The sequence below is a fragment of the Anser anser genome, assembly GCF_964211835.1.
Source record: "Anser anser genome assembly, chromosome: 7".
In the NCBI taxonomy this organism is placed as follows: Eukaryota; Metazoa; Chordata; class Aves; order Anseriformes; family Anatidae; genus Anser; species Anser anser.
Genome location: NC_139727.1, coordinates 34156199 through 34175261, shown reverse-complemented (window position 1 = coordinate 34175261; position 19063 = coordinate 34156199). Strand labels below are relative to the sequence as shown.

The following is a 19063-nucleotide window of genomic DNA, read 5'->3' as shown; positions in this document are numbered from 1 at the left end:
CACTGTACATCTAGTACGTCAGGTCTATCTACTCCTGAACATAAGTCCAACTCACATCTTCTCGTGTGTGGATAAGACGGCAGTTTCTTCTGCTTGTAATAAAAGTATTTCTGTTTTATGCTGGTAGCATTACACAGTGTAGGTGTAAAAATGAGGCAAAGGTAAGATTATGTTCTGTGTTAGACAAACTGTTATATTTAGAAAAGATACCTCTTTCTTTGGACCTTCTTCTATGACAGTCGTAGTAGTGTCTATCTGGTGTGTATTTGGTCTACTTGAAATCTAATAAGAAGTTCAGGATATTAAAGCTGTGTTTTGTTTGTAATGCAGGTGGGCCATATGGTTCCCTAGGTGTGGACTATGAATTTGAAAAGCTCCTGTGTAAAATATTTGGAGAAGATTTTATTGAGCAATTTAAAATCAAGCGTCCTGCTGCCTGGGTAGATCTGATGATAGCATTCGAGTCCCGTAAACGGGCAGCAGCTCCAGACAGGACCAATCCACTAAACATCACCCTGCCTTTCTCCTTCATTGACTATTATAAGAAGTTTCGAGGCCACAGTGTAGAACATGCCTTGAGGAAAAGCAAGTGAGTAGATGATTAAACTCAAATGGATGCAGAATTAACTACTGTTTGCAGAAACAAATAATTAAAATATCCTAGTTGCATTTAGACTGAAAGACAGTAATGGAAAAATGCAATATAATGATGAGAAAATGGGATTGCCTGAAGTGCAGTTTCCAGAATGCGAAGTTCTGATCAATCTGTTGCAAAAGTTTTTCAATACAATACTTGCACTCTCCTGGTATTGTTTTCCATGACACTCATTAGGCCACCATTGTGTCATTTCACTGAATTCGACTATATATTTTGACTCATATATGCTTACATGTTAATTAGGGAGGTCAGAAAAAATAGAGAATTTGATGTCTAAAAGTTAGTTACCTGGAATCTAAATTTTCAGAGGCTTGGGCCCCGGAATGAATTCAGGATCTTAAGTGAGATGCGTAAATATTTCTGTAGCTTGGGGAAAGTTATGAAAGTTTTTCTTCAGTGAATGTTGAATGTGGCATTCAGGCTGAAACTCCTGCAACTCTTCCTAAACTTATTGGTAAATGTACTTTAAGCCTAAAAGACTTAGATCAGAGTCACTTCCTAAATGAAACTGAGGTTTTGAAATTGTTAACAATTTCTGGAAATACTACTACCCTTCAGAAGACCATCTCCTTCTTATTAATAGTCTTAGTGATGAATCTTAGAGAGAATGTGAAGTGTTTCCTCCCAGATAAACTGAAACCAGTAGAATAACAGGGGATAGAAAATGTAAAGGTGACATAGAACGTGTGTGAATGAAAAGGAAATTACCAAGCTATATGGATGTGCATCGTTGATGGAATAACATAATACCTGTATTCACTTAACGAACATTATTCCTTATCAAATACCGTGCTCCTTTCTGTCTCCTGAGACTTCCTATGCTTGCTTGTTTTCCTTGCTTGTTTCCAATGGCTTTGGCCTGCTACTGCTGTAATCTAAATGTTGTCCGTCTGGGGATGAATTGGTGCTGTTTCAGATGAGCAAACACGGGATTGACTGCCAGCTGTTTCAGAAGGCAGCTGAGCATTGGTAATGGTACAGGAGGCAATCAGGCAAAGAAAACAACAATTAAACAAGCAAAAATAACAATTATCCTTGGAAATTTTATATTGCTCCATTCGGCATGGGGCTGAGGTTAGGTGAGGCACTTTCTTCCAAGCAAACTACATGCCGATTCTGAAAACTCATTTGTTTATTTATGTGGTGAGTCTTATGACAGCTCGGCTGTTTCTGTACTCTTTTAATGTCCTTTCTAAATGTTTTTTTGCAGTGTGGATTTTGTGAAGTGGTCTTCCCAGGGAATGCTGAGGATGAGCCCAGATGCAATGAATGCGCTCTTCAAACCCACAATTGACCAGATTGTTCAACACCTTAGTAAGTATCTGTGTGCAATTCCATTTTCTGGCTGAGCTAAGACTGAAGTTTGGCTTACCTGTTTCAAACCAGTAACTGGAGTTATTAGAAAGTGGTTAGGAAAGCAATTTCAAGTAAGGGACATCACCATAACACATCTTACTGCCTAGTTCTAGTGCTAGTTTTTGAGTGTGATTCAGTCCCATTGCTGCCTAAGCTTCAATTATTTTATATTTAAAGGGCTGCATGCTTTCAGAAGGCTGAATTGCACAGATTTAACCCAGATCATACTTTTCTTTTTCCTTTTTCGGGCAAGAACAAAATAATGCCAGAGGCATAATTATTACATGATTGTTACTGTTATTAAGGCCTCTAGTTCATTTCTCATCAGTGGAAGGACTTACAGAGCCAAATTTTTTCATGACTGTTCAAACCACTGAGATCTCTAAACACACAAGTAATAAATGGTGCATCATGGTAAAAGAGTTTCCAGACATGGCTTAAGCAGCAATGGATTTATTTATCCAGCAGTGGAACATGGCATAGGGTTATTGGGAAATTTATTATTTCAACTGTCCCTCATGGAAGATTGGATTTGTATCAAAGAGAGTATAATATGTGTACTGAGTGAAATATTGCTATTGTACACGTTACAAAGCACTAATCAAATCAAATTTGGAATGGAATATCCAGCTTTGCTCAGTCTGTGTGAGGTATTGTTGGGTAAATTTGAGAGGCCACAAATGAGTAAGACAACTAGGACAGAACAGCTAATATGTGAGCAGGGAGGGGGAGGCCTCAAATATGATTGTTGTGACAGATACCTCACACTGCATCAGTTATTTGAACGGAGTAAGGGTGAGCCTACAACTGAACTGTATGATTTTCTTGAAAGTAGGGGATGTGGGCTTAAGCTAAGAGAGAACATCTGTAAAAACTTAAGGAGGCATTTTGCAGATGGTACACGTTGCAGTTAAGACGGTAGGGTCAGAAATAAAAAGTGAATTTAAAATGGGGTGACTTGTCTGGAATGCTATAAAGGGGATGTGGTTCCGTTAGGTTTGGGAATATCTCACTGATACTTGCAGTGACAAGGTGATCTCTGTTTCCCTGCCACCAGTAATCTGACTGGCAGAATTTGTTTGCAAAAAAATCTGTCTCCCTTGACTGGTACAAGCTAAATGAAAGTTCTGTTTAGAAAGCATAAATGCTACGTCAGATATATCTTGTGCTTTGAGGTAAGTTTTCATTCACAGTCATTGCCCCAGTCAAAGGGAATACAGAAGAGGCTTCAGCAGTGGAGCTAGTGCATGCTGACGGTGGAAGTATGATGTAGCAGTTTCAGATCTTGTGCATGTGCATGGGACATTCAGTACACTCAGACATTAGGAGCTTCACATGCTTTACTTTGTCACAGTGAATTTTTCCTTATTGAATGGGCTCTGTTTCTGTATAGGTGATGTGTTTGAGAAGCCAGAAGTGACCAATGTCAAGTTTCTGTTCCTGGTGGGTGGCTTCGCTGAATCCCCCTTACTCCAACAAGCTGTCCAGGGCGCTTTTGGTTCGAGATGTCGAGTCATCATTCCTCAGGATGTGGGGCTCACTATCCTCAAAGGAGCCGTCCTCTTTGGTCTAGACCCTGCTGTCATCAAAGTGCGACGTTCGCCTCTCACCTACGGTGTGGGTGTGCTGAATCGGTTTGTGGAGGGGAAGCATCCACCAGAGAAGCTGCTAGTCAAAGATGGCACACGCTGGTGCACTGATGTCTTTGACAAATTTATTTCAGCTGACCAATCCGTAGCCCTTGGAGAAACTGTGACACGCAGTTACACACCTGCCAAGCCTTCTCAGTTAGTAATAGTGATCAATATCTATAGCTCAGAACAAGATAATGTCAGCTTCATCACTGAATCTGGAGTGAAAAAGTGTGGCACCCTTCGCCTGGATCTCACAGGAACTGATGCTTCTGTGCCGAACAGGCGGGAGATCAAAACACTTATGCAGTTTGGGGACACTGAGATCAAAGCCATGGCCATTGATGTTGCCACCTCGAAAAGTGTCAAAGTCGGTATCGATTTCTTAAACTACTAACAGATCACGTTCCCCACCATGGCCTGTTTGTGAGACTGGTTGTCCACTATTCCATTTTTTGACTTTCATGTGTCACATAATCATCTTGAATTTCAGCAGGCTATATGAGAACAGCTAGTAAGGTGGGGTATGTCACGGTTGTGCCCTTGGATAACCGAAGGCTGGTTTTTAAAAGACCCTTAAAAAGTCTGGGGAGCAAAAGTTCCAGAGGTAGTAAAAGTTCCTTAGTTGTTCAAGCATGCTTAAAGATCTACCTTTATTCAGTAAATACTGATTATTATTGCATCCTGAAGATTAGTTAAAAAGTATTTAAAATCATAATCTCTTTGCCTTGTTCTTGTACTTCTTCCTTTTCCTCCAAAGAAAAATTTGCTAACCCATGTGGTTGTTGTAGGGGGGTATGTGTGGGGTATCTGTTTAAACAGCATCATCCTCTGAACATGGAACAAAATCGTAGGTTACAGCTTTCTTTTGTTCTTTTGATTATGAACGGGACTGTCAAAAATTTAGTGCTGAAAATAAGGTTTGTAAAGAAGTGGGAAATGAGCTTCTTCAGTTCTTAGATCCCACTGAAAAGAATATCCTTGGAAAGCCCTAAATTATATTTAGGAAACATACGTATTTTAGGAGCCTACTGTTGGTTGCCCCAGTTTGAGAAAAAGACCTTTCTTGTCAAAGCTCATAGAACTATCTGTTGGATTAAATAGCTAGCATTACCCTCATTATACTTTAGAAAATTATTAAGAGCAAAGTTATTCCCCTTTTTAGGTCTTATAAACTTACATTAACTAGCCTCCACATGAAACCACAGAAACAGGGAATAGATGAAGTTGGAAGGGACTTCCGTATGCTATCTGGTCCAACCCCTCTGCTCTAAGCAGGGTCAGCTAGAAGAGGGTGCTCTGTCCAGTCAGGGTTTGAATATCTCCGAAGTTGGAGATGCCTAAAATTCTCTGGGCAGCCTGTTCAGTACTTGACAGCCCTCACTGTAAAAAAGATTTTTTCTTAGGTTTAAAATGAATTTCTTGTATTTCAGTTTGTGCCTGTTGCCTCTTGTTCCTTCACTGAAATACCACTGAGAAGTCTGTCTCCATCTTCTTTACTGTCTTCTGTCAGATATTTATATGCATTCCTGATCCCCCTGGCAAGCCTTCTCTTCTGGAGTCTACAGTCTCAGCTCTCTCAGCTTCTCCTCATACATCAGACACCAATCCCTTAATCATCATCATAATGCTGTGCCAGACTCAGACTTATGTCCATGTCTCTCTTGTACTGAGAGGCACAGAACTGGATGCCAGATGTGGTCTTGCCAGGGCTGAATAAAGGGGAATAACCACCTTCATTGACCTGCAGGCCGTACTTTTCCTCATGCTGCCCAGCTGTTAGCATTCTTTGCCACAAGGGTACGTTGCTGGCTCATGTAGACTCTGTCTACCAAGACCCTGAGGTCTTTTTCAGCCAAAATGCTTCCCAGCTAGTTGGCCCCCAGCATATAGTGGTGTATGGAGTTATTCCTCCCCAAGTTCAGGACTTTGCATTCCTCCCAGAAATTGACCATTTCTAGTCAATCCCTGTGTTAATGTTTGGAAGTACGGCTAGATGATAGCTGTCCAGGAAGTTTTAAATGATTTAAAAGAGAGAAAATGTCCAGATCAGGAGTACTATCATATATTTTGAGTTGGAAGCATTTTAACCGAGTGAATTAATATATTTCTGGGTCGACTTTAATGTTCATTAAAGTGGAAGACAGAGGCTAAGAGAACAAAACTCCAAATAGCATTAAATAAAGCATTTCTTACATGGTTATGACCACGCAACTCTAACACAAGTGAAATACAATGATGGTTATGGTAGCATCTTGTTTTCCAAATAACAGCATTCTGGAAATATTTTAAGCATGTTCACCTGGAAAATTTCTTCTAAAACTGGAACAGTTTTTATTTTGCTAAATGCTACAGGTGGATGATTTCTGAAACCTAGGATCTGCATCTGCCATGAGCTGAGAGCTTCAGTTTCAAATCTAAATGCAATCCAAATTGGCAGACTGAAACTAACCTGAATTACCCTAAAATGCTGACACTTTCAAAGCATTTATACAGAGCTGCCTGATTACCTGCTGGAATTCATAACATTTTTGAAATTTTGCAATCTTAACTGTTAAACTAAACCTTCCATTTTAATAGGTTGAGCATGAGTTACATAAACTACTGGGAAATGAAAGCTTTATCAATGATTTCACTGATTTACATTCCAATCCTGCACTTAGCTTTCTGTGTTTATCCTGGAGTTTTGCCACAGTCCAGAGCTGCAGAACTGGTCCACTGCATTTTGTCATTGAGTTTTCTGTGTCTGCTGCAGAATTCCCTAGTAGAATGTGAAATCTGTTCTGCATTCAGCTTTTAAAAAAAAAGAAAAAAAAAGAAGGGACTATGGAGAATGCTACTCACAGTATCCGGCTGGATACTTTTCTGTAATTACAAAGTGTGCTTTCTAGCATTCGGTTTCCTGCTGCCTGCTAAATGCTTTAAAAGCTAAATACTGGGATTTTTTGTGTGTTGCTTTCCATGGTTTACAAACAAGAGAAACTTTAAGATGAGTTATGAACAATATAATTTTATGTATATACAATATTTAAATATTGTACAGACTCTTTCTTTCTACAGTGCTATTTTCTTGTATAAAAATGCTCTTTGCCTCTGTTGATTTCATTCAGCTGTTAATTTTAAATAACATAGTTTCTCAATCAGCTTCCATAATTATAGGCCTTTAAAGATGGTAAGATATGAAATGTAAAAGGCTGATCTTATAATAATAGGAAGGAAATGTTGGTGTGTCAGAGAATACAACATTCTTCCTGCAATGCAAGTCATACCAGTTAAGTATATTACACAGATGCACTTGTATTTTGCTGGGATTTTCATTTCTTTGTTTCAGATGGTGACCATTCCAGCAGTTCATCATAATAATGGATGAATCCTCCTGTAAAACCAAGTTAAATTTAGCTTGTATGATCTGGATATACAGCTTCTTCTCTAGGTTTTGGAGTTTTTTTAAGGATCTACTCTAATTTTTAAAAAAGTACTTTCCAGAGCCAAGTAACGGTGATTTATAGTAGATGCAGGTAAGCCTGTCTATTGTCTACCACTACAACCTACCAAACACAAAATTCTTAAATAAAAGAAGGCTTCAGTGTCTTTGCATCCTGTGTTAAACTGAACGGGTCCAATTCTACAAGAATTTGTTTCCGTTGGCCTTAGGTTAGTGCAGAATTTGGTTTAGGAAAGTGCTGCAACCCCCCACCACAAACAGGAGGTGAACTGCAAGATCCTGTGATCCATGGGTTTTGTGCTATTTTCAGCCTGTCTGCAGGGAATGCTAACGATAGTTTCTGCAGCTCTTCTAAAGTGTAGTTCCCCGCACAGTAGCAATTCTTTGCCCTTTTTTGTTCACCTTTTGTAAGATTCCGTCTGGATCCAAACAGGGGTTTGTTGCTAAAATTATTCTGCTGTAACTGTAAAATATTGAAGAGTTTGCGTATTTTTGCACTTCCTTGTTCAGTCTGATGAGAGCACTATCAAGCTTATCTTTGCAAAGCACTGAACTACCGAGCAAATTCCCAACTGTCCTCGTTGCCCTCTTTAAATCCGAGAATGGAAAATTAGCTTGTCTCTCTAAGGAATTAGAATCGTAAGTAGAGCGTTATGCTGTGGTCCGTAGTCTATAACCCAGTTAAAAAAAACCTTTACATTGTAAGTGGCAAGTGGATGCCCATTTTGATAGAGAATGTTAGGCTGTAAAATTAATAAGAAATTTATTAGGAAATGGGTCATTTTTAGAATAGTAGTTCTGATACTTTTGCAGGAAATTTCCTGCAGAGAATTTTTTTGGTAGGGATTTCAGATGACATTGTGCAACTTAGTGTTGAGAAGACAAGGCCTGCTATCCTTAGGCAAAGCAGAAAGCCCCGACTGAAGTTTTGCTCTAAGCATGAACTTGCAAGTTTGGGTCAAAGTTGCTTAACTCTAGGCTGAAAGTCAGCAACTAATTGTGATAGAATGATTACTTGTGCTAGAATATGATACATGTGCAGTGATGGTTAGGACAGTTAACATTGGTGTATTCTTACCAATGAATATATACAGGAGTTTTAATGCATTATTATGAGAAGGCTAATTATGTATTGCAGAGACTTAATCGCCAAGATAACCTGCATATTTATAATATGAAGTGGCTTAAGCGGATGAATAGTATAAAAGTTGTTGGGCATAATGTCACAGTACTCACCTGCTTGAAACAGTCTTAAACTATATTATAAAACCAACCATTGTGGTCTTGTTCACCTCTGTGCAAGATAAATTCAGATTTCACTGATGTTTGGAGCTGTTCACAATTTGTCTGGATTGTATCTTGAGTGTTCTTGTGTCTTCAACCATGTCAAATAAAATACAGTAAAACTAACTTTTCCTTTTGGGTGTTTATGTTTTGATGAAAATGGATATGAAAGACCAAGTGGTTTTACTTACATTTGGATACTCCTTCATATGCATAACTGAGCAACAGTGTCACCAACAGCATGTGTTGCATGTCAGGTCTCTTCAACCTTCTAGATGTGTGGACACCAAGAGCCCGTGCAGGCCTGAGGTTGCAGTCACTGCTGGTGATTGCTCAAATTCCACTGCAGTTCATGTAGCTGTGAATAGGGTGTCTGTAGGAGTCAAGACAGAAAGATTTTAGACAACATCAAAAACAGTTTAGGCTTTCTCTGTAATGATGCTCTGAATGAGAGCTGAGAAATCAAATATGCTCAAGGCTGAAGCCACCATTTCTTTCATGACATTCTCTACAAAACTCATAGAGCTCCTTGATGATAACTAGAAAAACATAATATTCTAGAAAATGCAAACCAAAAAACACCATGTAACTGTGGAGGTTCCCTGGTTACAGCCAATGGAGATGAGCATGAAGGAATGTTGAGTAGAGGGTGAAAATCTGGATCGTGTTCACATCCAGGGAAAAGGCAAATTTCCGAAAGTAAGATTGAATAGTTTAGATTTTTATTACAGGACAGACTTAAAATATTTTCCTGAAATATTGCCTGTGGAAGGATGGGAAATACCTCTGAAATGGTAAGTAGATGCTGTTAGATGATGCCAGCACATGGGTTTCTCTTCCAAACCTTTAGGTTGCCACCAGCACTGAAGTATCACTGCAGCTCCCAGGCATTTACACCTGAGTCTGGAGGGGGAGATGAGCCCATACTTTCTCCAGGAAGGCCACCGCCAAGGAGGAGACAGCCATGCTGTTCCAGCTCAGCCCTGGCTCTGGCCCTCAGCCATGCCAGTACCCCAGCCCGGCCGTGCTGTTGGCCTGCCACACCGTGCATGCTCGTGGCCATACAGAGGCTGGGATGCCTGCAGTCAGCGGCCACCAGGTTGTAGCAGAGCCCTGTGGTGCTTACATTACACCCTTTCTGCTTTGTTGTGCATCTGACCTGTGACACAAGGTACTCTTCAAAACAGGTAACGCAGTAGAAGCAGGGCTGGGCTGCTCCCACCCCTTCTCCTTCAGAACTGGGACTTTGCCCCAGGTACTGGTCTGATGCTCCCAGCCCCTTATGGGAAATCAGCTGCTCTCCTGAAAGCGTGAGAGTTCAGTTCCCTTTTCTTCCTTGTACTAATACTTTAAAGGCAGGTTTGACATAGTGACTTAACATCTCCCTACAGAGTAAATCCCTTTCTACTCTCTATCTTCAAGGTATTTTATTTCACTTGTTGTCCTGAAGGCCTCACACTTATATGTTCCATAGCGATCTCCTGGGTGTGGGTGTGGATTTAGTTCCCAAACACCATTGGCCTCTAAGATCGTATTTAGCCATTTCTCTCTTTTCAGCCAGAAGCAGCAGCTGACTCTGCAAATTGTTTTTGTTTGTTTCTTTAGATTACTGTTGTGTTGTTTCTGTGATTTAATTTTTCCTTACGGATGTAATCTGTCAGGTGAAAGGATTTTTGTGCCACATTAGAGCTGATTACTGTTCTGGTTCCAGGCACCTTATAATCCAGAATGTGTTCAAGGTAGATGTCTGCCAGTCACCCATCAATTATTAAGAAAACAGATTCAGTTGCAGTGAGTACCATTTAAGTTTTCATATAAACATTGATGCAGGAATGCTTGCTTGGAGGAAACAGTGAAAATACCGCCAGGAGAGAGACTGTTATTTCTAGATATACAATCTAATGACAAATGTTACTCAGTTCCAGTGTTAATTAAAACAAATAGTTACAACCAAAGCATGACTAATAAAAGCAACTGCTACTAGCTTTGGTGGCAGGGCCAGTACACGCCCTTTCAGAGTGAAACATTTCCCGATATGTCACATATTTCCGTGCTGAAATTTGATGTTTCTGTTTGGTTTTATTAACAGGAAAGAATTGGATGAAAAATGGGAACAATTATTGAACCGTACACCTTCAAAAATTCAGTTGCAATCATAAAATGCTATTAAAATTATTGGTAGGACAGCTCCTACAGTTCAAAAAAACCTACATTTTGCCTGCTAATTGAAGGAGCAATGTTACTTTTTTTTTTTCAAGTCAAGACATTTCTGAAAACATATGCCAAAAATCCTGATACCTGGATACACAGGTACACAATATGTTTGGTCCTGTTTTCCCTCGTTAATATAGCAGAACTCATCATCAATGAATCCCTGTGCTCAGGAAACTCCCTTGGTGAACAGGGCTATGTTTGCAGCTTTATAACAGGCACTGTCTTATGCAGGCACCTCCATTTTACATGAGGGACCAAGGATATGAGTATGGGTTACAGTACTCCAATCCTTGTTTGTGCCTTGCAGAGACACTGAGCCAAAATGGTAGCTTTGTATTTCAGTATTTTTTCTTCTCCATAGTAATTCATGTTAAGGATGCTGTTTGGAGCTGAGGAGCAGCTGCCATTTAGTCTGGCAGAATACAGGATTTTGGACTGTATTTCACCATCAAATTATGAAGTCTGACTCTGGAGGCTGAACTTTAATGTGACATTTTGTGGTGAACTGGTAATGAAAATAAATGGTATACTTGGTAAATGGTAAATACTTGGTACGAGTCTGCTGTAAGAGTTGGTTAAAAATAAATGCATAAAAGATGATTGTTCCCCAGAAAGTCATAAAAATAAACATATCATAAAGGACTGGAGTCTCTTAGCCTTATCAAAGTCTGGTTTATTGCTAATATTATAGTATCAGGGCAATAAACTGGCCAATAATCAGGTATATTTGCATGAATGTGCATGTTCGTTGGGTGTTTCTAGATCTAGGAATGTTTAATAAGGTCCTGCTGCACTGAAGAACTTGTATGATAGCTTGTGTGATATATTTTTTCTGCTAAATGTTGCAGGCCATGTGTCTAAAATTTGGGACTGTTGGCACTAGCTATGGAGACAAGTCAGCGGTGTGTGTGACCTTGCACTAAAATACTACTCAAAGGTGCAAAGATGCAGGGAATGAGCTGAGATGCACAGCAGCCACTACACCCCAACTTCCACCTATTTGCTGCAATGAAGATGTTTTACAAGTGCTCTATGACTATAATTATAAACACCATCCTAATAGGCTAGGTACTGTATTTAACTTGTAATGAACTTGATTTCAGCTAAACATTCAATTAATGTTACTAGTACAATGGGAAATATAATTACAGTCTTCAGGGACACATTAAGAACCAAATTTTGCTTTCAGTGTTGGAGCGCATTGCTCTGATTTCCAGGGGAGGTTCATGTGTGTGCATTCACTGGTAGAATTTGGGCCTTTCACTGGACTTTTCCAAATTTGAAGGTTTTCTCACATGAGAGTGTTTCTATTTAAAATTATAGCCCCGTCTTGATAGGAAGGAATTTGTATAAATCCTACCTTGATTCTTCCATGGCTATAGAAATCCTTACTGAAATGTACAGTGTTTTCACGCCTTCTGCTAATAACCATGGAATAAAACAACCTATAAAACAATCTCCCTGACAGCAGCGTCCAACTTCCCCAAAGGCATTATCCCTTTTCAGTTTCCTAAATAACTCCCTTAAACGTCACCCAAACATCTCTCTCCAGTAGAGCTGATTTGGAGTCTCTTTAGTCAGTGCAAAGAGATGCCTGATTTTCAAGAGGTGCAGCTTGGATAAATTGATGACAGCTACGGATGCTTTGTATAACTGTTTTTCACTCCTGTCAGTTGCCAGTCTTATTATGTACTAATGTTGGATGTCAGCTTTAAAAAGTGAGTCTGTATTTGAGATTTTTCTTGTACAGTTCCATGGGTCTCAATTTTGTATTCTTGGTTTACAAACAAATCATTGAAAGGAAACCTTAAAGTCTAAATTCCCAGAGCATACACTTTTAATCTCTTCTGAATCTTACTGTACATTAAACATTTAAACATTAAACATTAAGAATTTATCTCTAATTCTCCAGAATGTTAAATTGCACTTCTAATAGTAAAGATAGTACTACTAGTAAATTGCATCATTTTTATTACAAGGGAGTTTACCTCCTCCCTTTACAACAGATTTCACTGCAACCTTAAGTATTGGCTAATGAGGAACACACGATGTCCCTTATGTTTTAATTAATCATACATTGTAATTCTTCTATGGCTTTCCTCCTTGGACTCCTACAGAATTTGAGACCTTAGTTTCTCTTTTTCATTCTTTTTGAACATTTTCTCAGATCCCTCTATTGAAATAAGTTCAGACCACTGAATATCTTATCTTGTGAACATAATCCAAACAGAAAAATACCTTGACTCTTAAATGCATCAACTCAAGCTGAACTGCAATCCAGGCTTTTGTTTCTTCCTCCATATTAACCCAAGGTTGTCTTGCATTGGCATTTTTTCTTCCACTTCTGTCTTACAAAGAATGCCCCAGAAACCCATTCTACCTTGATAACCTTTCACTACTATAAAATATTCCTTAGCTGCAGCTCGTAACTTTGTCACTATTCCTTTTCTTCCTAGATTGCTTCGTGCAGCCCTTACCAGCAGCTACCACTGGTGTCTGAACAGAGCATCTATTTTAACAGCACGCAGCATACAAGCTGGCAGTCTGGAACAGGACGTCACCTGTGTCCTGCTGAAACTGCTGTTTGGCAGCCAGGAGGCAATTTCCTATGTAAGAATTTTGACAGCGCGGTGGAAATGACATGAACGCTTACGTGAGGGAGCCTTTTCACTGTTTAGGGACTGCTTCAGATCTCATTAAATTCAATAGAAAGGTTTGTACCGACTTCAGGGGAGCTTTGAGTCTAGCCCATCCTGGCTGTTAGCCAAGCCCTCAAATCCTTTGTAGTCAGAGAGATACATATTCAAAAGTAAATATATTTTGAGAAGGTAGCTGGATAGAAAAAAAGTACGATTATATCAGCATCAACAAGAGGTATATCAAAAGCAACTGAACACAGACCTCAGTGATATAAAGGGACCAAGTGTTGTGTATGAAGAAAGTCAGTTAACCACAATTTTTTTTTTTTTGCAAGCCAAGAAATTCTGTCTTCTTTGTTTAACATATAATTGTATAGGTGCTGGCTATAATTGAAGTAGCATCTATTTTCTATTTTCTCTTTTTTTTCGAGGACTGTACTAACTGAGAGAAGTTTACCAGATGCTCACATCCCAGTTTGGACTGGCTTTGTGCCTAGAGCAGAAGCCACTGAACTAGGACACGGTGTTCCTCACCATGCAATGGCAAAAAAAATGTTTTCAGGATTTTAAGACTGTGGTAGATTGTGGCCACTATGATCCTTTTATCAGTGTCCACAGGTGAGCTGATGTGAAGCCGGGGGAGTGAAAATTACAATATGAGCTTATTCTGTGAATATTGCATGCTGCAGCAGAGCCAACAAGTACAAGGAGGACATTCCTGGATTAAGTGTAAGGAAACCAAAGGACTCAACCTAAGAGGTGTGTAAGTAGTATTTGGGCGTGGAAGGACAGAAGCATTGATATGTTCCAGTAGTAACTGAAGACTGGGGAAGGTTTCAAAGTGGGAAGCAATGGGGAGACTGACAGCTCTGCATACCAGAGTTTGAATTGCTGAACTACAGTGTTCTTCTAAGGAGCTAGAGAGGTGACTCTCGTTTTCATAACAGCAACAAGGAACATTTCCTTCCCTCTGAGGAATAAGCTCTGCACCTCTACTAAGAACTTCCTTCTGCCATCAGCTGATAAGAGTGGACACTAAACTGAACATATCCTCTTCCTTTGTAGTACAAAGAACAGCCTCTCCACGCCTCCCCCATACAAACACTGCATACTGCATGTGGCATCGCTATTTGCTAACACATACCAAGGCGTTGGGGTACTGCAGTGTAATGTATCGTTCACAGAGCTTTTACAGATCATCTGGTGTTGGTCTAGATGTTCTTAATGAATCTATTTTCTCAACCCATTGCCCCCTCACACCTTTTCTAGAAGACTATCAACTCCTCAAATTTAGAGGAGTTGAAGGAAGTTAACCATGAACAGAGCTGAATCCAGCAGAAAACGTGCTGGTCCTGCACGACATCTGCAGGGGGCCTTGTACTTAACTGTGCTGTTTCATAAACAACAGTACAGCATCCTCATTCCCTTCACATAATTTTCTTCCATTGTTCCTTGTGTAAGCAAAGGTCGCAGATGGCAGAAGAATCTGCAGTATGCAACATGTGTAATGTGACTGAGGCTGTTCTAAAACACATTTATATTAATTTTGGAGTTAATTTGTTTTGTCCTAGGGGTGGGGCTGCAAAGTTACTCTCTCCCTAGGCAGTTTTTGTCCTTTGTTGTACTCACCTTCATAAAGTTCTGTGTAGTGTCAGCTCTGAGTCTCTGTGGTTGTCCTACCCGCAGAGAACACGGGAGCATTCCCAACCCTTCCTGCCTCTGACAGTCTTGACACATCTGAAGACTATCCCCATGCTTGCCCTGTGTCTAGTTCTCTAATTAAACCTTTCAATCATGTTGTGTAGGCATATGATCTTTTTTTTTTTTTTTAACAGTTCCATTGGCAACTTTGAGGATTAGACAGTGGATGCTGGTTTCTTGCAGATAAACATCTCGTTGCTGGAAAGACATTTGGAAACGTAAGCCGCAGTCGATGTGTGCACACACAGAGGACTCCTGTTGTGCACATCCTATTAAGAAACAGAAAGCCCTGGCAAAGTGTCAACAAACAACGAAATGTGATGTGAGTAGTTGAGGCATGTTGTATTCTTGACTTTTGCAAACGCTGATTAAAGGCCTTCTTGTGTGCAATCTGAGGGGTGCACATTTAAGCCTTAGGAACTCCTTGCAGTAGTTAAGGTTATATTAGTTGGGTGTGTTTTTGATAGAGTGTTCTTATGTGGTAAACCACAAGTCATGGTTGTGAAACATACTGTGAGTTTTGCACTCATTTTGCTTTTAGAATTGGCATCATTAAAGCATTTTCTTCCAAATCCTATACTGCAGAACTTCCAATAGACTACTTGTGCTTTACTGAAGCGTGTTGAGCTTTTCAGGTATGTGAAAAATGCTGTGATGAAAAACTTCAGGGAGGGTGAGAAATCTCTAACTTCCTGAAGGACTTGCTGAGGAAGTTTAGGCAGGATGCATTGAGCTTTAGCAGTCTAAAATGTGGTTTTAAACTGCAATAAAGTAGCCTTTTTTGTACTGCAGAAAGCCTGTTTCATTTGGTAGTCACCCTCACTTTTGAGTAGATGTCAGCACTTCAAGCCCACCTTATGTACTCCCTGTCATTAAATTTTTCTTCTCCTGTGGCTGTTATGGGACATACTGTGCTTCAGAAAACCAGGATGTAAATGAAGAGTGTTGGAAGACAGTGCTTTAGACTCAGTCACTTAATTGCTATTTTACTCAGAATTGCTGGGTGTGGAAGAATCACAAGCTGTCTTGGTAGATTCTCATTGCTCCATCACCTAAATCAATATGACTGATATGATGCCAACAATGTATGGTAAGCACTATATAGCGCTATTTTCAGCTCTGCTTAACTGATGGAGAAAGCAGAATTGCTGTAAACAACAAAACTGCTGACTATAGTGCAAATGCTGTAATAGAGCTGTTTCACCTCTCTTGTTCTACTCCCTCGCAAAGGTGAGACGAAACATTTTCCACATTGTTTCCGTGCCCATAAGCCCTTACATGAACAAAGAAGTCCAGAGGGTTGTTATGAAAATCACAATGTGCCCCAAACCCTAGTGTGCAAATGTCCTTTGATGGAGTTCTGGCTGGGAGTGATAGAACAGCTGGACCTGTTTCGGACAACAAAGCAAAACAAAAACAATTGGAGAAATTCTCCAGATGTCTTGAACACTTCTGGGGGCTTTTGGTGTGTTGTGTTAATCTTCCCAGAGCTCTATTAGCATATTCACTTGTATTTAAATGATTAATTTTCTCTTTATATGCCAACTCTTAATTTTTTGTTCTTTCAAAATTATTGAAATCTATGACAAGAGGTAGGTGATACGAGGAAACGTTTGGTTTCTGGTTAGTTAATCAATTCCATAATATCTCATTCTTTACAATTGCTTTATTTAATAGCACCAATTTCTGCTTTCAGGTCTTGACTTCCCTGTTAAGCATTTAAGTTTCAGATTTTTTTTTTTAATCTTTTAACCTTTATCCCTTTGAATTTTTTTTTCTCAGCCTATAATTTGTTATACAGTCTCCTGTCAGAGGAGGAGGTAGACTAGGTGATTTTTACTGTATTGCAAATTATAATTATTATCGTTATTTGCATTAGTAATGGATTCATTCTTATCACTGAAAACAATTCCATTATCTGATCAGACAGTTATCTTCACACTGTCCGTGATCATATATTTTCATTAGGCACCTCTTTCTCTGTGGGTCAAAAGGAGAATTATTCTTTAGTGCAGTCACTTTTCTCTTCACTCTCAACATTTTCCTTGGTTAAAAAGAAGTTGTTAAACCTCTACAAATGTCCTTTGCAACAAAAATATGCCCTTTTCTGTTGGTGTGTCCCTTCAGACACAGCAAGGAAGGGCACATCTGTGCTATAAACTGCCCTTCAGTGTCCTTTTTGTCAGAGACGCAGGGAGGGGATTTGCAATTCAGGTTCAGTGGGAGGAACAGAGAGGATGATCTTCATGACCCAGCAAAGACATTTTGACTCCATTTTGAATTAAATGAAGGTGTAAGGATTTGTAACCTCTGTTCTGAGATGGAGAAGCATCTTTTCCCAAACCCTCCTTCTCTGTCTTGTGTGAGAGGTGCAGGGCTCGGACTTCAGTTATCGCAGTGAGGTTGCAGAGGAAGCAAACCCACCCTCCTCTCTGATGCCCCATAGGCAGGGGGTATAAATGGTCAGATAGCACCAGTTTCCAAGCTGCCAGCAAAAGAGAGATGAGTAAAGTTGGAGGGAGGTGTGAGGTAAGGCTATGGGTCCTCCTGAGGAACTGAGAGCAGCCTTGGTTGAAGGTGGTGGAGAACTCCCTTCACGCTTCCTCCTGTTAATTTTTTATTCCCTCATCAAATGAGAGATGAGCATTGTCTGACTGAGGAATTAAGGACATCAAGAAAAAGGTCATCAGTATAAGACAAGAGTCTGGGTTTCTTTTTAAGCAGCCACTTTGGGAGTTTTTGTAGCCTGACTGAGACTGTGGTCAGCAAGCTCATTGCTCGGTGCTCAGGGAAGGAAGGCACGGGCTTCTGCCCACCCTTTTGGGCAAGACATGTACATGCTCCTAGTGTGCTTAGCATACCACGTAACTGAGGTGATGATTTTATTCCTTCTTCCCAAAGAACTCCGAAAGCTGTGTCTGAGCAGGGCTGCACCAGTGCTCCTGTGAGACCGGGCTGTCTTCAGAAGCGGTGGCTGCTTCCACCTGCTGCCTCCGCCGAGCAAGGAGTGCTGGTGCTCTCACGCGAGGCTTGCTTTCCAAAGGGTATAAACAGTCAGCACTCCCGTGTAAATCAAAACTCCGTTCACGCTCTCAAATTGCATACCCTGAACCGAGGGACCTGAGCCACTAATTGTTCATTGTTGTTGTTTTTAATGAGATCATGTGAGACTGTGTTTATCTAAAATTACATTGTGAAAGAAGGCATTGCTTTGCAGGTTTGGATCCCCTGTTTTTTCCCTTCACCTCCATAATTGGTTTGATGTGGAGCAATTATCCACTTAATGCAATTAAAGGTAAGATTTTTCATACGATATGTACCACAACAGTAATTACATAGGCCATAGCACAAAGGGGGACTTGAATACAACTTTTGTCTTTGGGTCTCACATAATAAATGTCTTTAGTATGCTAGCAAGTGTAGTAGCCACTCAGTTGTTGCTGTGCAATTGAATACAACATTTAGACTATTCTAAAGGCTACTTTACAAATTGTTTCTGTTTGTATACAGGCACAATTTAGAAGCAAGTGGCATTTAGGCCATTATTAGTATTTTTTAATTTAGGGCTGTGGGAGCATCACATCAGCCTTCTTCCTCTGCCCCCCACTGATGCCTTCTGTTTGGGCCAATTAAAAATGCTGATATATTTTTCCCCTTTCATTGTCTTCAAACTTGAGAGTGTTTTCAGATGAAAAAAATGGATATCAGAACTTATTGTCTTTTGCCCCCCCTGAAATATATACATATATATATTCTTCAAGGCAATACCTATTTTGTCAAATAAACTGTTTTCAGTTTAAAAAAAAATGAGATTTTTAACAAGTATAGTCTTGTTTTACGACAATTAAATACAACCATACAGCGTATATATTTCTGAAGCATGAGGGTGTAGCAAAACAGCCTGTGATTTACACTCAAATTAAGAACAAAATAGCCTTCAGGCATAACATCATAAAATTCCTATTTGCAGCCTCTAAGGACACATGCCAGAAAGGTATAAAAATAAATATGTGTACATAAGCACTGTCTGCTGTGGCTAGGTGAAGAAAGCTTTAATATGACAAACTAGATTAAAAAAACCTCGGGAGGTCCAGAAAGAAGAATTCATCAATGCTAAATTAAAATACACTCAAGT

At 39.8% G+C, this 19063-nt stretch overlaps 2 protein-coding genes across 3 annotated transcripts in view; both read left to right on the top strand.

The window, feature by feature from the left end:
* HSPA12A (heat shock protein family A (Hsp70) member 12A) overlaps window positions 1-8500 on the top strand; it is an 88392-nt gene extending 79892 nt beyond the window's left edge. For both annotated transcript variants that reach the window (XM_083844140.1, XM_083844141.1), the window contains 3 exons: window positions 331-589; window positions 1869-1972; window positions 3408-8500. In XM_083844140.1, coding sequence (XP_083700266.1) covers window positions 331-589; window positions 1869-1972; window positions 3408-4042 — 998 coding nt within the window. In that variant the 3' untranslated portion in view covers window positions 4043-8500. The remainder of the gene's footprint in view (window positions 1-330; window positions 590-1868; window positions 1973-3407) is intronic.
* Window positions 6472-19063, top strand: part of SPMIP5 (sperm microtubule inner protein 5) — a gene marked incomplete at its 5' end in the record, with an annotated part of 23385 nt that continues 10793 nt past the window's right edge. Inside the window, 4 exons of the mRNA XM_083843680.1 lie at window positions 6472-6512; window positions 11526-11661; window positions 13627-15250; window positions 18146-18223. Of these exons, the coding sequence (XP_083699806.1) occupies window positions 6472-6512; window positions 11526-11661; window positions 13627-13797 (348 nt within the window). The 3' untranslated portion in view covers window positions 13798-15250; window positions 18146-18223. The remainder of the gene's footprint in view (window positions 6513-11525; window positions 11662-13626; window positions 15251-18145; window positions 18224-19063) is intronic.